General features: G+C 34.4%; 1 protein-coding gene across 1 annotated transcript; it reads left to right on the forward strand.

Annotated features, from left to right (window-relative positions):
• The first annotated feature begins 1,674 nt into the window (after positions 1 to 1,674).
• Positions 1,675 to 15,087, forward strand: LOC110097288. Its single transcript, XM_020823572.2, has 4 exons — positions 1,675 to 2,247; positions 3,411 to 4,033; positions 13,514 to 13,710; positions 14,474 to 15,087. Exons 1-4 carry the CDS (start codon positions 1,752 to 1,754, stop codon positions 14,853 to 14,855), a joined length of 1,698 nt encoding a protein of 565 aa, XP_020679231.1. The 5' UTR covers positions 1,675 to 1,751; the 3' UTR covers positions 14,856 to 15,087.
• The last annotated feature ends 4,924 nt before the right edge of the window (positions 15,088 to 20,011 follow it).

Genomic DNA, 20,011 nt, shown 5'->3' on the forward strand with positions numbered 1-20,011 from the left:
TTTATTTTAAAATGAGTGGAGATTTTGGTTGTTCAAAGTAAATTTAGGCTTCGTTTGAGACTGTTTTTTACTGTTTCTTAAAGCAGCTTAAGAAAAATCACTATTGCTTGTCACCCTAGTTCCTGGCAATCTTCGCTCAACGCCGCCATTGTATGACATTCTCGCCTCTGGTTTTGCCAGGCTAAGTTATCACTAGAGGTCGCCATTAGTCATAATTGTTGTCGGCCATCGACCATGGTTATTATTAAGTTTTATATTGTATTTATTTTACTTCAATTTAAATTAAAAAATAATTATCTATATTTATTTTATACTAATTCAAATAACTATAAATATTTAAAATATTATGTTTTATTTCACTGTGTACTTCCTTTTCAGCGGTTCACTGAATTTTTGTCCATGCTCCCCAACCTTTTATCTTTTAATTTATAAATACTTCACAGCTGGATATACCTTTTGAAATGGAGTACACGTGACAGTTTGCATTGGGACTAACGGCCATGCGGGCTGCACGTGGCAACTGTAAAAGATGGATAAACGTTTCTATCTAATTAAATAAAGGAAAGCTTCACATTATTATTTAAAAATTGAAAATGTCTTAATTGGTACAAATATAAATATACTAAAAAATTATAATTTTTATTATTGAATAGGATTTATATTCATATTAATTTTGAATGCAAAATATATTTAAGTAAATAAATCTGAGAAGTTATATATTATTTTGATATGACTAATATATTTAAAAAATGAGCAATAATTTTAAACTTAAAAATAGTTATTATAAATTTATTAGTTTTGCCGTTGTATTTTAATAATTATTATCGTAAAGGTAACGCTAAAGTTTAGTGAATGGATGAGAAAATAATTTTCTCTTTTAAATCAAAATACATTCATAAATCATAATCATAATTGATCATTATAGATTAAGTGTTGTTGCGTTCAGGAGTATTCGCGGCGGTAGAGAAATATAAGATTTAACGTCTTAGCGTTGTACGAAAATCCGGCACGCAATCAAATAAGTGAGAGAGGGTCTAGCATTTATGAGACACCAAGATTTTTACGTGGAAAACCCCTGAAAAAAGGGGGAAAACCACGGGGCCTAGCCCAGTTTGAATGAATCCACTAGTATTGCTTATTATTTTCATACAATTTTTTAGAATTTTTTATACTGAGAAATTATTTTTATAATCAAATATATTAATATGTGATAGTTTTTTGAAAGTAATTGTTCAAATTTTAAAAGAAAAATATATTTATAACATCCATAACAACTTAAAAAAAATTTATTTTTTTGCAACAACTTAAAAATCATATTTACAAAATGTTTTAGTTGTTTCAAATACAACCTAAATGATTAAATTTATAAATAGTAAATTAATATGCAAATGTATATCAAATAATTGATAAATTTAGTTGTCATAATTAATTAATTATTATAATTTTATGTCCTAAAATATTTATAAATTTAGTAGTGATAGTTGAACTTATGAAATTAAAGTCTTCTTATAAATTCATGACTATGCTTCTAAAATAAAAATAAATAAATTCAATAAATTAGAGGTTAGTACTTAGTAACAAAATTATGAAATTAAAATTTTCTCATAACTAAAAAAAATAAATTCAGATCCTATAATAAATTAGGTTTTTTTTTCTTTACACTGCTCCCCCCAAAACAAAAGCGCAATCTCGCACTATTGGAAGTCTCACTGCGCCTCCACTCGATCACCGTCGTCGTCGGCGACGACGAGATGTCGGCACACTTTACTGCCTTCGCGCGACCTAACTTCTTTTGCATGTCGTTCCACCCATGGCGTTTTGACGGAGAGAGGTTTAGTCGCTCCATCATCAGGGCCTCCTCCCCCCCTTCCTCCGATGTCGGTGATTCATACCTCCATATGTGGAAGAAGGCGGTGGAGCGCGAGCGGAAGTCCCAGGAATTCATCAAGCTCGCCGAAGGCTCTAAAGAGCCGCCTCATGTGGTGGTGGAAAACAAAGAGACGGTGGAGCAGAAGACGGAGCTCTTCAACAAGATCCTTGAGGTTCCCAAAGAGGAAAGAGATCGCGTGCAGCGCTTGCAGGTCATCGACCGCGCTTCTGCCGCCATTTCGGCGGCTCGAGCCTTCCTGAGGGATTCGCCTCCACCTAAGCTTCCCTCGGATGAGCCACATGGATCGAAATCCGATGGTGGCTTAGGTCGTCGTGAAGTGGTGAGGGAAATCGTAGTATCAGTTCCTGAGAATCAAGGTGATTTTAGCTACTTCTCTAAGGGGATGCTTGATAACATTTTTTTTTTTCATGGTCGGCTCGGGATGTTTATGGCTTTTGTCTTGCATTGCCCTTGGAGAATATGATCTAATATATATTTAGATAAGTGGAGTGTTCTTTGTTTTGAAGATGCCATTACATTGCATGATTTGATAAATTACCATCCTAGAATTGCTTTCAAGAACTGATCTGCGTTACAGTGCATGAAGGCCTGTGAGTTTATAGGACGTGTTTTTGGTATATTGTTAACTAAACTGATAAACCCTTTTTTTGGGGGATTTTAGGAATCCTGTTGGAAAAACAATCCAAATTTTAGCTTCTAAATTTCATAAAACTAACTTCAGAACTCTTCAAACTATGTTCTTTTATAAAAAATTCTTGTAATATTTTTTTGTACTTATTTTGTGTAAGTTTTTGGCATCCACACTTTTGAATCTTGTTTCTTGTTAATCACTTTATTCAAGATAACTTTTTTTCATTTTCACATGGCGGAAACCATGATTATTATCCCACCTATAGATCTGCCTAAGGAGAGAAGTATATCTGGTGATGTTGGAAGGGCTGTTCTTGCTTCTTCTTCCCATAAATAGAATGTTGCACATTTAAATGTGCTTGTCATTTAACCCCTTTTTTTTGGCTAATGATACAAGAAGACCTTACAGCAAAGCTGAAAATGGTAATAAAGAATAAATATGTCAAAAACTTTCTAATGTGGAAATTGGTTGCATGATAAAGATAAAGGCTTCGTTTGGGATGGCTTTCTTCCTGCTTAAAGCTTTACTAGAAAATTATTTTAAGAAGCAGTAAGAAAGCTGCCCCAAACGAGAAGACAAAATGACAAATAGAATATGTTATGGACTTGAAGTGTTAGCATGATCTCATATCCGGTGAAATCTAAAGCAGATGGAATTGCATTGTTGATCAAATAAATAAATTTAGATGAGCTCTAACAAAATTTTTTTCAAACTGTGAAAAGATAAGATTTCTCATATCGTAATTGCTTTTAATCGATTAACATTATTTACTTTCATCCACTGCATCAACTGTTCTAATTTCCAGGATGAGCTCCATTTTCCCACCTTGAATTTTCATCAACTTAACCAATATTATTACGCATGATTTCATTTTTTTTTCTGAAACAGGAACTTCTGGGAGGGGAACTCCAGGTCCAGATTTTTGGTCATGGTCTCCCCCAGTTGATAACAGAAGTCAATTGAGTGATAATGCCACAAGCTTACATCCATCCTCACAATTAAATCCACCTCCAAATGCATCTTATTCTGTCATGGAAATGGAGCTGTCTGCTGATATCTTGCCGCTTCCTTTTGAGAGTACTTTACTTGAGAACCAACACGTACCTCTGCTTCCACCTCTTCAATCAGTTGTGGAGGTTGAAAAGGCAGAGACTGAATCTTCCACTGATTTAGCCATGGAAGCTAATCAAGAGAAGCTTGAGGTGGTCTTTTCAAGAAATGCAGCAGAGGCCGCAGAAGCCCTTGGTAAGAGCAATGACGGGGCAACCCATGGAGTAAATCTTGATGGTTCTAAGTGGTGGAGGGAGTCAGGTGTGGATCAAAGGGTAGATGGAGTGGTTTGCAAGTGGACACTGAATCGGGGAGTTAGTGCAGATGGAACAGTTGAATGGGAGGACAAATATTGGGAGGCCTCTGATCAATTTGACTATAAGGAGCTTGGCTCGGAGAAATCTGGACGTGATGCCAATGGAAATGTTTGGCGTGAATATTGGAGAGAACTTATGCGGCAGGTGAAATTAATTCATCATTCTTCCACGACATAGTTTCTGCTACAAATGAATTATGACTCTTTTTTTTTTGGCAGTAGTTGATAATGAAAAATGATTAGGGTCATCTTATTTGTGCATGGTAAGGTTGGAATGAATTCTCTTTTTTGCTTTGCCATAATAGCTAGTTAGAGCTTATCCTCCTCAAGAGAAGATGATATAAAAAAATTAATTTTGAGAAGAGTTGGATGAACTATTACAACATATATCTAAGGAAGAAATGATATTTATTGGGGATAACTGTGGGCTCCGAAAATTCGGCCCCAGCCTCCGCCCGCTACTGTTGTTTTTTTTCTTTCGGTGAGGGAGTTTTAACAGAACTAAGTTTCGGGGTAAATTTTGGAAGGCAGATGAGTTTGTAGATAAGACACTACCCAGAGATTTCGCCCTCATTTTGCGAGGATTTTATAATATGAGTTCTGGTTTCCTATAGGCACAGCCCCCTATAGTTAATTACCCCTCACGGTAACGAGAGAGAACTTTCGATTAAGGCTAGTCGTCAATCAGATACGTAGAGATATGTGTTATCCGGCATATAGTAGCAGCAATGGTATTTAGAAAATTTGAATGGTTTGATACTTAAAATTGAAATTGCACCATCTTGCACTTAAAGCGAATGGTGGGGGAATTGATGATAGACCCGATCAAGATCCCATGGTTCCGTCATTCCGGGCCATCGTGGTCCCTGGTCTACTTAGTCAGAGGAGGTAGTCGACCCAATATGACAGAAGGATCCTTGTCGGTAGTCATGAGTTGCTTCGTCCAAGGGTACCTTGTAGACCTAGGTTGAATGTTTGTCTTAGGGGACAAATTCAAATCGACCTTAGCTAACAGAGGGCTTTGTGCCCTGGCAATTATATTATGTTGATTCATATCTCAAGGATTTGATGTCTTTAAGGGACATATTGGCTCTGACCATAACCGGTATTTCGTGGTGCCATTTGGCGGCAAAACCACTCGGTTCAGAGGGCCCCGGGTCATAACCGTTTATCCTGTGGTGCCATTTGGCAGCAAAACCGTTGGTCAGAGGCCACGTACCACGTCCTTACTTGCAGGAGATTGTTTAAGAATGGATCATAGTGACATTTTTTACTAGATATTAGCTCTATGTGAGCTGAAGTAAATTTTGATTTGTCCACCCCGACAAATTATTGTGGATGATGGATGGATTTTACTTTAAGTGGTTAATTAATTTATTTTAATTTTAAATATTGGTTTTTGGGATTTTTGAAATTTTGGATTTTTGGATTTTTGGGAGCTTTGAATTTTGTGAGTTTTTAGGTGGAACTTAAAATATTTAAAATTAATTCCTTCAGTTGATATTTTCATTCAACACGACCATCATCGGGGTGTTTGCAATCATTTAAAAATATTTAAATTTATGGAAGTTTGAGAGGGCATTTTGAAAGTGTTTGTGAACCTTGTCGACTCTTATTTACTTAGGAGGATCGGGTTCAAATTTATTGACCAACGCAGTATTCTTAGGCGTCATGCGTGTACCAATAACACGTTCGCTGGGGCTCATACGGGTGTTTGGGGACATTTAATAATTATTTGTTGAACCTTGTTGACTCATTTTTACTTGCTTAGGAGGATCGTGTTCAAATTTATTAACTCGTGTAGTATTCGTAGACGTCACGTGTATTCGTACAACACGCTCGTCGGGGCCCATGCGGGTTTATGATTTTATTTACCCATTTGTGTACCTATGTGTATACAAACTATAGTGCATGTGTGGGGGTATTTTGAAAATATTTGTAGACGTCTTCTGTCCGCTCGCATAGATGTTGTGGATCCGGTGGCGTGGCGTAGTAGATTGTCGACGCCTTTTGTCTGCTTGTATAAGTGTTGCAGATCCAGTGGCGTTGTGTAGTAGATTGTAGACGCCTTATGTCTGCTTGTATAAGTGTTGTAGATTCGGTGGTGTCGCGTAGTAGATTGAACGCCTTCTGTCTGCTTGTATAAGTGTTGCAGATCCGGTGGCGTGTTGTAGCAGCTTGTAATTACTTGGTATTTTGCTTGAGAATAACATATTGGGTATACAATGGGTCTTCTGCAATGGTTCGTGGATGCTTGCATTTTTTGTGTTCATTTTGTATTTTTTTGCCGGTGGAAAACACATTGAGTGTACAACGGATCTTTGAAAATTTGCATTTTCTATGTATCATCTGCTTTTGTTGGTAGATGACCGGTGTGTTTGTCTGTTGTTGCACTATATAAATTGCATGAGAGTTGTATTCTCCTCGAAATATTCAAGACATGTCATGTCTTTCAATTCATCGCATGTTGAATCCCCCTATTTGTAGGAAACATGTGCATCTATTTGCCACTGCCTTATCATAGATTGTATAAGTATCTTAGCACTTGTTGCAGGCTCCTTGAATATTTGGCTACAACTAGACTGTATATTCCTTTTATATTCTCATTGGTTGCGGGGTTGGATATCTTCATTTGTATCTTTATGCCGGTTGTGGAGCATTGCTACATTTATCACATCTTGGTCTCTTGTTGTAGAAGACAAGTGTATTAATGTCCTTTGCTTCTTGCAAGATACATTGTATTTGAATTCATGTTAACATAAATCATAGAATGTGGCATTCTACATCTGAGAACCCCTTAATGTTGATTGGAAATCTTTGTGTCGTTGATTGCAAGTATGTCATTGTATCCTCCATACGTACTCGTAATCATTGCAATTATCTCAAGTAGATTGATTGCATGAATTTTCATCATCATTCTTGAGTGAGGGGTATTTGTAAGATCTTTATCCAACATAAGTTTTGCATATACTTCTCTTGCACTTAATTAAGAGTTGCTATCTCAACACTCATAACTTCATTTTGAGCATGATATCAAACTCCTTCATGCTTGGTTTAAGCTTCATGTTGTCATGAGATTGATTCTACGTAGTTTGCTCATCTGAGTCCAAATCTTTTATGGTTCCTTCAAAATTTTTGTGTCATTGTCCAACTTGAATTCTGATGGATCATTCAATTCAAATTGAGTGTAGTTCATTGTCAAATCCCATTTGATATAGTATGGTTCAAGTTCAATGTCTTCGAGTTCCCATGCACTTGGCTCAAGTCTCATTGCTTTGTTTAAATCTGAGTTAGGTTTATGTTCAATTCAAGTTCATATTTTTTTGTAATTCATGTCACATTTGAGTCCAACTCTTTATTGTACAAATCAAGCTTGAATCAAATCTTTCATTTAATCATTCAAGTTTTTATTTAATCCATTTAATTATTCAAACCAAGCATAAATAGAGTCCCCTATTGTCCGAATTTTGTTCAAGTCTGAGTTCAGTTTACGTTCATGTCCACTACAGTCCCAAATCAAATCCTCTTTTCCTTTGTTCAAATGTTCAAATTTTGTTCATCTCATTTGATTTGTAAGTTCATTTATCATTTAAGTTGAGTTATAGTCCTTTTATTTGCTCAAATACAAATATGAGCTCAAGTTCAAATTGCCCACATTTTGTCCAAGTCTTGTCCACGATTCAATAAAAATTTCTGCAGCCTCCCGATGTCTCTCACATTTAGGGGAAAACCACGGGAAACTGGGTCATCCCACCACGCTACTCGAGCGTGTATGGTAGGTGTCGGGGGACACCGGGCCGTACATCTTTCATCCCACCACGCTACACGAGCGTGTATGGGGTCTTCAAAAGTAACCGTACGAAGGACACAAGTGGATCTCCCCACCACGCTACAAGAACATGTATAGGGCTTACCCATTTTATCGTATGCGTCGCACTGGGCTCCCTCATATCGTGCTACGAGAGCGCGTATAGGTGGTTCTCGGATCTGTCGCAAAAGCCGAAAATGGGATTTAAAGTGATTACCCGCCTCGTCATAAGCACCGCACCGGGTTTCCTCCCACCGTGCTACGAGAGCGCGTATCGGGGGTTTGCCGATCTGTTGCAAACGACGAGAATGAGATTTTAAGTGATTGCCCGCCTCGTCATAGGCGTTGCACCGGGCTCCCTCCTACCGTGTTACGAGAACGCATATAGGTGGTTCCCCGGTTCGCCGCAAATGACAAGAATGGGAAATTTGAGTTTTGGAGATTATACCTTCGGTATCGGCGGCGATGAGGTAACAAATGTACAAATTACAAAATTTACAAAGATACAAAAACCTCCTTTTTCACTCTCTCTCTCTCTCTCTCTCTCTCCCTCTATTTTGGCTGATGGAGAGAATTGGGAATCTAAAGTTCTGGCAGCACCCAACTAAGCAAGAACAATTACCAATAGTATTCCTCCAAGATAGGAAGTAGAATTTGCTAGAGAGCCAAATGCTAATATCATGAACTGTTGAATCAAAGCACCACCTGACTTTCCCAAGGGATTGCAAACAACATCAATGGCTGCTTTCCCTTTACCTTCATCTCTTCGTCCAAGGGTATATAAGCCATTTCCTTGCTAGGATCAAGCAAGCTGTGTTTTGCACTTTTGCTAAAAAAAAAAAAGAAAAAAAAAATTCCGCAGCGCACCAACATAAATAGCTCAATCTGTTCAATCTTTGCAATTTCTTCTTTGTCAGCCTATTCACAACATTTTCTCACATACAGTAGAGATGCAGGAGTGGGTTGTGGGGATATAATAAAGTGAAAAGATGAATCTTCTAACTCGTCTATCATCCTTTCATTCCACCTTTGAAAAATTTTCTGAAATTGATGGATTGACAGAGCATCATAGAATTCATGTGCAATGATGGTCGGCAATACTGTTGTAACCCCTTGTGGCCGGATCAGCATGCCAGAGAACACAAGCTCCATTCAACGTGGTAGTGGCTGTTGTAGCAGTATTATCTTCTGATATTACTTCATCAATGCATTCAAGGTATTATATTGAAGCTCCTGTCAATGGTTGGGCACTGTTCTTGAGATTTCTTAAACCAATGCATAGCTCCTTTTCAAACTCTGTTTGCTTCAAGCTAGGGTTGATCTCTGATTCAAGTCCACTTCTTTTTGAAAAGAAATGAGCTCAAGAGCTCAACACTTCATTGATCATTGATTACCTTGTTGCCTTCGGAGAAGAAGAAAGATGGATTTTAGTAAGAAGAGAAAGTTTGGAGTACAGAACAGGAGTGTAGAAACTTTGAACTGTTACACTTCAAGCTTTTGCTAATATAGATTGGTATCAGCATAGTTCATCTATATCTAGCTGGAACCAGCCATCTAATTCGCACATTTAAGCTTTCCCAAGGCTGCAAATGCATCTTCTTATACCATTGGAAAACCAGTTCCTTTGAGCTGGAACCTTTCAGATTCAGTAGGGAAGAAATATACTTGAGCATGAGTCATGGAATGCTTCCTCTTAGCCTCTCTAGCTTCTTTTCTGATACTGAAATCATTGAGAGAGCTGCATGGTTCTCTTGCTTTGTCTCCAACAAGTCGAATGCTATCGCCGCTAAAACTAAGTTGGGTTTCATGGTTCTGACTTCTGAGGAAAGCCGGTGGTGCAAACGGCTAAAGAGGCGGACTTGGTCGGACGTGTAGAGTAGATAATAGGTTTGTCATAATAGGTTGCATGTTTTGATTGCTCTGTAGGTTTGTTGAGGGTGTTTCTTGTTTGGAGTTTCAAACAGAGAAGAGAAGGATCTGGCTGTAAACGTCCAACTTGGAAGGATTCAACTGTTCGGAGCTGAGACTAGTGTGGATTTGGATGTGTATATAGGCTCAGGTTCAGCAGCTAAGGAGCTTCACGTGGACGGTCGAGCAGGAAGGTTGACGTGGGGAGCTTGGGGATGGAAGCTTTTCGAAGAGGTGTTTTTAGATTTGCGAGACAGTAGATTGACAATGGTGAGGTTTTAACCAAACAAGGTAAGTGCATTAATTGGCATTTTGACTTTTCCCTGTTTTGGCATCTGATCCTTTGTAAGGTTTTTATTGAGTTAAATGCCATATTAGTGTTATAGTCATTTCAGCATTAATTCTGAATGACAAATCTGCATTAATGGAGTAAAAAAATTGTCTAGATTTGCGAGTTCTCTCGCTTTGCGTGTCGATTGTCTCGTTTAATGTGTCAATTTCGTCGATAATCGGAATTGGACAAATTGATAGTGCATTTAGGGTATCGTTGATGTTCCGGTCGTAATGACGTCATCAGTTTCACGATCGGACGTTGTTTGAGCAACGACAAGACTAATTTTTACAGGGGAACCGACTCTATCTGCATGCACAATCTCAATTGAACAAATCGGCAGTGCATTTAGGGTATTGCCAGTGTTCCGAACACAAAGATGCAGTCCATTTTACGATCGGACGTTGTTTGAGCAACAACAAGACTAATATTTACACTGGAACCATCTCGATTTGTGTGCACAATCTCAATTGAACAAATCGGTAGTGCATTTAAAATATTAACGATGTTCCAAACACAATGACGAAGTCCATTTTGCGATCGGGCTTCGTTTGGGCAATGTCGAGGCCAATTCTCCTCGATATGCGTGTTTTATCTCAAAATTCATGCTACCAATCCAGATGATCCAAATTGAACATAAAAATTAGGTATCTACGTTATTCTAGTCGCAGTTGAGAAATCTGTTTTCGTGAACGGATATCGTTTGGACAGTGACGAGGCCGATTTTCCTCAAAATTCGTGTTGTTGTCTCGGGATTCGTGCCACCAATTGGATGTTTCAACTTGAATAAACAAGTTAAAACTATGTGGTTAAAATTAGGGTTCTAAGTGAACCAATGCACTCAATGAACAAATTGAACTTAGCTCAATTAATATTTATTCAAGTTCGTTGGAGTTAGTAATTAAAAACGTTTGTACATTTTTTTTTAAAACTCAAAGGTTAAATGAGCGCTTAAGCATAGTCGAACTCATTTATTTATATTCCTAAATTAGCTTATATGTTGCTCAGAAAATAACTTATTGGCTTGATATTAAGTTAGATGATAACCTGTATATTATTTAATTAACATCTGGTTAAATATAACTTGTTTAGTTACATATTTAATATTAATATATTATAATTTAATATCTATAACATTTTAGGATTAATTATCAATCATATATTTATTTCATTAATATGTGTATATTATCCTATCTTAATTATATAAATATCATAATTATATAATTAATTGGAATCTATATTTTTAAAATTTTATTTATCATTGTTTGTTTGTTTGTTTGTTTGTTTTTTAGAATGTTCAAGCACAAATTTAATATCAATAAGGTTTAATTTCAAGATATTAATGACTTTTTTAATATTTTTAATTAACTTAATTAGTTGTCTATTAGTTTCATTAATTCGTCATTAGTGTATTGAATTTGCATATTGCTTTTTATCCAAACAAGTATTTATATTTATTTTTTTAGCTTTCTGTTTTTAAATACTAATTAATAATTTATTTGTGAACCTGCATGTTGTTATAACGCAATCTTTCTATTATTTCTCTATTTCAATGAACAAGTATGTTGGTGCTTATTTATGTTATATAATGACAGGAAAGTTTGCTTGTGATTTATTTATTATATTTTTTTATCAGGTAATTAGATACTAATTTCAAATTTATTAAATTACTTGTTCTTTTAGATTTGAATTTTTTTTTTTTTTACGAGAAGTCAAGTACTCTTTAAATTTTTTTTGTATTTTTGGTAGCTCATTTAGATACTTGTTCAATTAATTTAGGAAATCCACTTATAAACCAAGTACGATTATAGCAAAATTTAAACAAACCATGTACAAACATATATGTGAATGTTCAGCTCAATCTCAAATCGAACTTGAATAACTTGCAAAATCATCAAGTCAAGTCCAATCCATGATACTCAGTTCTGCTCTACTCCATTACTTTCCTAGTTAAAATGGAGAAATCGCTTAGGAGTATTATACAATAAGAGGATATAACGGAAAATTGAAGTTGAATTTTATAAAATTGCAATTAGGTTGATTATATTTCATAGATATGAGTGTTGGTAGCAACAATATCATTGATAACTATATTTGAGTGTGACATATGTTATTTTTGTGTGGAATTTGATTATGTTGATCAATTGGGTTGTATTGTTGACTCAAATCTCAATTTTTTTGGGTGTATTGGACGAGGAGCTCGATGAGCGGTCTTGCTTGGGAGTGAAGCCCTTGGAAAAAAAATTTATATATGTTTGTATAGTCATATGGGGCCACAATGCTATATGCTGGAGCACTGCAGTGCTTCAGGCTCAATCTGGAGATAGAGAGTGGAGTGCTACTCTCAACGTCACAGCGTTGCTAGTCGGGCTGAGTAGTTTTTCTTCCCTTTTCTTCTTATTTCACTTGAAGAGTTGCATCCTTTGGATACTTTAAGTGCATCTCTTATTTGTTTTGAGGAGTTATTTGGGTGTGAAGTGAAAAGAAACAAGAAGATAGTGTAAGAAGAGAGATTTGTACAATTTCTCCTAATTTTAATAGTAAATTTTTTGGTGTGGTGTAGCTTCATAGTTTTTTCCTGATTTTGGATTTTTCCATGTTAAATTCTGGTATACTTTTTCGTTGCTTTCTTTTTTCTTGTTTATTTTTCATTGAGTGATTTTACTTCCCAACAAAATAAATGAGTATGCTAAGATGAATGAATGAGAAAGCTATGAAAGTTAAATTATAGAATGATTAAATTAGATGGGTTGATTAGAGTGACGTCTATTGAAGATAATATAGTTAAAGATAGACTTTGGTGGTTTGAACCTATACAATGAATAGGAAAAAATGCACCTATGGGATGGATATAAATATAGTTATAGGATAAATGATAGACCTAAGATGATAGGGATATAAATGAATAAAAATGATTTGTGAAGCTTACCTAAGATGATAGGGATATAAATGAATAAAAATGATTTGTGAAGCTTTGGTTTAACATCTCGATTCTCGAGCAATATTTTATTGAATTTTATAGAAAATGAGGATTCATAAAATCAACTTAAATAGTTGGTACTTGGCAAATGATGATGACAAAGTTACAGAATTGACACCTGACATTTTTTAGATTATATTTTCTGTTTATTTATTTGTATTCCTTTGTTTCAAATAGTGAATTTACCTTTTTGGTGAGGATTTTATGCATACTAAATCACAATTGGAGCTCATATTTGAAGATAAATTATTGTCTTCAGCACTTGTAAATGCTTCCATTTAATGTTTGTTTATAATACCTCTCTAAGATCTAACTAGACAGGCACATCGTCATTGGGCTAAGATTGCCTCATTTCATTGTTACCTAGACTTCAAATAATGACAATCCAAAAGAGGTACATTACTATCTTCAAAAAAAAAAAACAAAAAAGAGGTTTATTACTACCTCTCCTACTTTGGTGAAAATTATTGGCTTATATACATCCAAACAATCTATTATGATTTTAGTATCATTTTATGTTTTCCTTAAGGCGTATTTATTTGTGCTACATCAGAACTAAACTGCAAAGAAATTTTGAATAAAAATTTGAATTGTCCAGGACCTTAGTAGTGGCCTTACTAATTTTGAGAAAACTGCCGACAAGTGGGGTAAGAATGGAAAAGGTGATGAATGGCAAGAAAAATGGTGGGAGCATTATGATGATTCTGGGCAAACTGAGAAATGGGCACACAAATGGTGCTGCATTGATCCCAATACAAATTTAGAGCCGGGCCATGCACATATTTGGCATGAGAGGTATTCATTTACTATTGTTTCTTATTCTAGCTTTTTTCTTGCTCTTCATTTTTTCCCAAGATCTTGATTTTGTATATATATATATATATATATATATCATACATCCAAATCTGATCTAATCTAATCAATATTTTCTTCAATATATGCAACATCACAACTGATTTTATTTCTCTTCTTCATTACAAAAGAGTGCAATATAAATTGATTATGATAGGAAGCACTTGAAGATTTCAAGTAAATCCTATCAATTTCAGAAAATCAGCGAGAAACTCTTCCAAACTCCAAAGAAAATCAGGGAAAACAATAGATTTTATTGCAAGAAATCAACTAACGGAAGAAAACAACAAGATACAACTGATCCTCTATTCGAGAGGAGGATCGTTCTCTCCCAATCTCTAGACGAATCTAGAGCCCAAAACTTAAACCTAAGAGACCCCAAAATCAGTCAAATTCAAGATCCCTAATCCTAAGAAAACAAAGTATTTAATGCATACAAATCAAGAGGAAATCCCTAAACATTCCCTACTTTCAAATTTCCCTCCCGCATCCCTCAAAAATCCTTCCAAATTGGCTCCCGTGGATCTTGCAGCTAGAGTAGGAGGCGGAGAATTTTCGCCTCATTCGCGCTTGGGCCAGGACCAGCTAGACCGGTCCAATCTAACAGATTATCTATATATTGCACTCAAAGCTGATCTAAAATTTTTATCCCAAATATGTGATGATGAATTACAGATGGTTTGCCTACTTGTTCTTGTGCTTCCAGGTGGGGTGAGAATTATGATGGCAAAGGAGGTAGTATAAAGTACACCGACAAATGGGCCGAGCGATCGGAAGGCGATGATGGCTGGTCAAAATGGGGAGACAAATGGGACGAGCACTTCGATCCTGACGGACACGGCGTAAAGCAAGGGGAGACATGGTGGGAAGGAAGCAATCGGGATCGGTGGAACCGAACATGGGGAGAGCAGCACAATGGAACTGGTTGGGTGCACAAATATGGGAAGAGCAGCTCAGGTGAGCACTGGGATACTCATGTGCAGCAGGATACATGGTATGAGAGATACCCTCACTATGGCTTCCACCATTGCTTCGAGAACTCGCCGCAACTCCGAGCCGTTCGAAAGCCGCCTTTCCAGGCTTCTTAGGAGAACACTTTTGATGTTTAATCCTATATATGGTTTATATGTGATGGATTCTCTCATCAAATTCTTGTTTATTGTAGTTTTTGAATATTTTACAGTTGATCTTAGCTTGTGATCTATTTTAGTCATACTAATTCTATTCAATAACTCTATTTAATGGTATAAATATTTGATTTCTACTGTAAAAATTCTGTAAAATTGGATGGTTTAAAAGAGGTGTAGAAATTGGCAGCAATTATTGGCCATTGATGTTTTTCTCCTTGTTTTTTTTTACGGGTTTTTTTTTTTATTCTTAAAATAGATTTTTTTAACTCAAAAAGTTGATTTAAGAAGCAGAAAAAAAGTTGTCTCAAACGAAGCCTTAAATTGAAGCTGTTAGAACTTTGAATTGTAATTTTTTTTAATGGTTACTTGGTTAAGTATTTATTATTAGCTACTTGCTTTCTCAAAATGTTTGATTAGAAAAAATTTTAGTGGTTTTTTTTTATAAATTGGGATTAAAATTTATGAGGCTAAAAATTCTTATGATTTAAACAATTCTATTGCTACATTATTTTTATGATATATTTTGATTCATGGGTGATATAGTTATCTAAAAATTTATAAGAGCAAGCATGAATCTCAATATAATATTTGAATTTAAGAATTTTGGATGTAGGGTTAGGCTGATTCGAGTTCTAATTTTAGCTAACTTTTGAATAAAATGCCTCAATGATATAAATTTAATGATACCAAAAGTGCTATAATTAGAGTCAAAGGTTTTGTTCGGGATGATTTTCTCATTGTTTTTTTAAACAAATTTTTTATATAAAAATTTTTAAAACTTCAAATTTTTATACTAAAAAGTTGCTTTAGAAAACAATAAGAAATATGTCTCAAACGAAGCCAAATAAGATCAAAATAAGTACTTTAAGAATAATTGCAAATTTTGTGATATTAATTGATGAACTAATTAATTCTCAAATATTATATGCTTGCCATCCAAATGAGCATCTGAATGAGAGAATCCAATGAGCTCATGACCATGCAATTTTTAGGTTATTAAGATATTTAAAAAGTGAGAACATGTTATAATCAAAAGAATCAGCAAGGGTTGGCCAATGGACATTGGTCAAAATAATAAAAAAGTCATTATAAAAAATTATAATTGAACACATTTTCCACATGAAAGGAAATTTGAATTTGAACTTAAATTTGAAGAGCGCTTGGAAATTTAAAAAACTATATAGTCGTTCCAGTAACATTCACCTATTTGACATCACTTGATCACCATCGTTTGATTAGGATTACCTGACCACCATTACTAGATTAAGATCTAACGATTACCATTGATCAACCTTTGACACCTGTTGAATTTCTCATATGCTATCACCAACAATATCGATGCACATTATCACCTATGAAACTAATGCATACCGTTAACAAAATGCAAAAGCCCAATGTTACAAATAATATCGACCCATGCAAATGCTAATAAGGTTGATGCAATTTATTGACACAGACATTGAATCCCATATATTTCATCACTTACAATTGCCAACATTATCGACACATGCTATCACCTATAAGGTTGTTAAATGCTATCAAAATAAATGATGACACATGTTCATTTTTTCACTTATTGTTGCCAACAACGTTGATTCATGCCTTGAACACAAAACGCCTATGCCATGCTATCATCACCTACCAACCTCAATAACTTTGATGCACATCATCAACAATAAAGTTGATGCACGTCATTAACACAAATATTGATGCTTTCCAACTTTATTGCTTGACGTTGCCAACAACATTGATGCATGTTATTGCCAATAAAGACGATGCCCTCTATCTCCTCAAATGTAACGACATAACAAATAGCAAATAATCTCTTGAAGATAATTGTCGTGCCCAAGGCACCTCCAACTTTCATATTAGAGTCAATCATTTGTAGTTCATGGCTACTATATTGCATTAATTCCTTCCTCAATTACGAGCATGGGCAGAATCACACTTAAATTTCATTTGGGACTGCTTTCTACAACAATTTTCTAGTACAAAAAATTCCTTGAAAGCTATGAAAAACTAGTAGCCAAAAGTTGTCACAAACGAAGCCTTACTTGAGGGTGGGTTGCCCACCCTCCAAAATATAATTTTAATAAATAAAAAAGATTTTTAAGTTAATTTTGCCATCAAAATCCCATTTTACCCATATTTTAGAGAAAAAAGAAGCTCCAACCATTTTGACAAACTCCTACATTGATCAAGATTTTTTTCCTCCACATAGAAAATTCCTAAGTATTCTCTTAAGGTGATAGCATAAGAAATTTGTTATTTCTTATTCACTTTTACCATATTTTCAATAAAGACTTAAAGCTATTAATAAGCCTTTTAAAAAAAAGAGAGAATAAATTGAGATAATAGAATAACAAGAAGTTAAGATAAACTAGAAAAAAAGACCTATGATACTAATTTATGAGTGTTGTTTGAGGTAGGACAATTAATTTGGTTCTAACAACATTGATTTATCAAAAATTATTCCTGATTTCATGCTATTTTTTTAATCTTTTACTTATCTAGCTCACTTCATATTAATGTTCATGTTATAGATATTCGATAAGTGATTCCCAGTTTTTTATGTTAAATTTAGAACTTTTTTAGGGTTTAATAAATTGATTGATATTTGAAGAGGAAAGAGTAAGGAGAGATTTATATTGACAGTCTTTCTATTGACCTTGGCTTCGACCTTCGATTTAGACTTAGGATATCAACAAAAGGGATATAATTCGAGAAACTCATTTAAAAATCATAATGCAATATTATCAAAAAATAACAAATAGGTTGAGAAGCTTGTAAGTATTGCTCAATTCATTGATTATAATGAAATATAAGATTTTACTTTGAATTATATATATAGTTCTTTTGTAATGAGTTTGACCATCCTAAAATAATGAGTAGTTCCGCCCTTAATCACGAGGACGGAAATCATTTGTAATTTATACACACATAGAATAATTTTAATTGGATTAAACTTTGAGATTTTTCCTCTTCATAAGTTTTTACATAAAAATCTTTCATCTCCCATGAGCAGCTCGACTTATCGTATTTGTACGTTATTCATCTTCATATGATGCTAAGACAATAAACTCTTTTTCTTCCCACTATCACAAATTTCTTACATACGACAAAACTAAATATATTTTTTATTTAGATTTATTTCGGGGCATCTAGCAGTATAAAAAAATAATTAAGGTTCCTACAAATATATATATATATTTATTAGTATTATTATGAGAAATTAATGCTAAAGATGTCTAAATTTTTTGTAATTCATTTTGATTTGTCCACATAATAAAATGGGCCTAAATAAATTTTTAGGTTAATTTATTTGGAGAGTGTAATTATATTATATTATTAAAATTATTTTGATTTGTAAATAACCACATTATTCACACAAAAATTTTGAGTTAGGATATCCTAATCTAATATGTAACAAAAAATCATTAAAATTAACATAAATTATTTTTATTACAATTAAAATATTTGAAATTATGAAATTTAGATGTGGAGATAACACACAGATATTAAAAAAATGTACCCTAAAGTCTATAATAATATTATAAAAATACTTAAAAATTAATATATAATCAAGACAAAAATTATCATCCAAAAAAAAAATTTCTAACATATTTCTTAAAGAAAGAAAATATTGGAAATTTTTTCCAATTATATGCTAAAGAAATTGAATCAAGATATCTTAAAGGTCTATTTGAGTCAGCTTTTTTTTTTTTTACTTTTCAGATAGCAATTTAAAATTTAGTAAGCTTTTAAAAAATTTCTATGATAAAAAACCGCTTTCAGCAACAATAGTAAAATGTCATTTTCTACACAACAACGCTGCAAAGTATATAAAATGGTGCAAGCATCTCAAACATGAAAATTATTACGTTTAGAGTCTAGATTTCGTCGCGACTCCAAAAATGTGGAGCCACATGACTTAGTTTTTCTCTTATACACAGTGTGTATAAGAGAGAGAATTCAATAAACAACTACATGGATTCACCTTACTGGAGTCCAGACGAAAAGCTATTCCAGACTTCTTACGTAATAATCTCTTCCCAAACAGATCTTTAATGTGACGCACATCAGAACGGGTTTACAAATTTTTGAATTTACATTAAAATTAATATAGCCTTAGGTATCATATGTAATGAATCACGTCCACAGATATAAAGTAAAATTTTCTATATATAAATATATATGGAATGTGGTATCCAACTGTTGTCACATTTGAAAAGGCGCTTGACGGCATGACTAATCTTCGTCTGACATAAAAGAGGCATCCATTCCAAAAACCTCATATCATGTACTTGATCGGCCCCACTTAAGCGGCGTTGTCGCTCGAGGTGAATCTAGCACGGATTAGGAGGTTCTCAATAATACTCGCCCACCAACCAAACTAAGCATGCGTGGATAAATCAAAATATTTAACCTTTTTTTCTCATAGAGTTGACTTTTAGAAGGAAAAAAAAGTGTTTTGTCAGAATTCGGAAAAACACAAATAAAATAAAAAACAGAAGTGAACGCGCAAATTCCTGAAACTGTCTAGAGAAAATAAAAATAAAAAATTCATTAAAAAATAAACAAATATTTAATTGCCCTCTCAACACGTGGACGCGTGTGTGCCGGAACGCGATCCAGACGGCCAGAAACCGTGTCTCACGTGCGATGGACGGCACAGATCTTGCTCCACCCATCACGTGCGGTCCTGTTGGGCACCAGCCGGCTCGTTTTAAATAAAATTAATTATTTATATTTCCCTCGTTTCTCAATCGTCCGATCTAGACTGAACACGTGTTGCTGGTTATTTGAAATTGACGGTTGTGATTTAGTTTTTCTGTGTCGGTGCACATTGGATTGGACTCGTCTAGAATTTTGTAGATAAAAACCGCGTCATGACTTCGCGTAAGTCATTAATGTAAAATAAATAATAAATTTAAATTATTTAATTTAATATTAATTATATTTATATAATATAATTTTTATTAGGACACAATGACAAAAAAGGATTCAGATAGCAGATTCAGATTCCACGTAGTGGTACAAAAACTTGATATTATTGTTGTATATAATATAATTTTTATTATTTAATTTAAGATAAAAAATTATTATGACTAAGT

The sequence above is a fragment of the Dendrobium catenatum genome, unplaced genomic scaffold (assembly GCF_001605985.2).
Source record: "Dendrobium catenatum unplaced genomic scaffold, ASM160598v2 fragScaff_scaffold_71, whole genome shotgun sequence".
In the NCBI taxonomy this organism is placed as follows: domain Eukaryota; kingdom Viridiplantae; phylum Streptophyta; class Magnoliopsida; order Asparagales; family Orchidaceae; genus Dendrobium; species Dendrobium catenatum.

Bases quoted from the DNA above. Each gene is read 5' to 3' on its own strand.
- LOC110097288 (XM_020823572.2), top strand. From the start codon at position 1,752: ATGTCGGCACACTTTACTGCCTTCGCGCGACCTAACTTCTTTTGCATG. The intron at 2,248-3,410 runs GTGATTTTAGCT...TTTCTGAAACAG, and splicing joins ATCAGTTCCTGAGAATCAAG to GAACTTCTGGGAGGGGAACT. The intron at 4,034-13,513 runs GTGAAATTAATT...TGAATTGTCCAG, and splicing joins GGAGAGAACTTATGCGGCAG to GACCTTAGTAGTGGCCTTAC.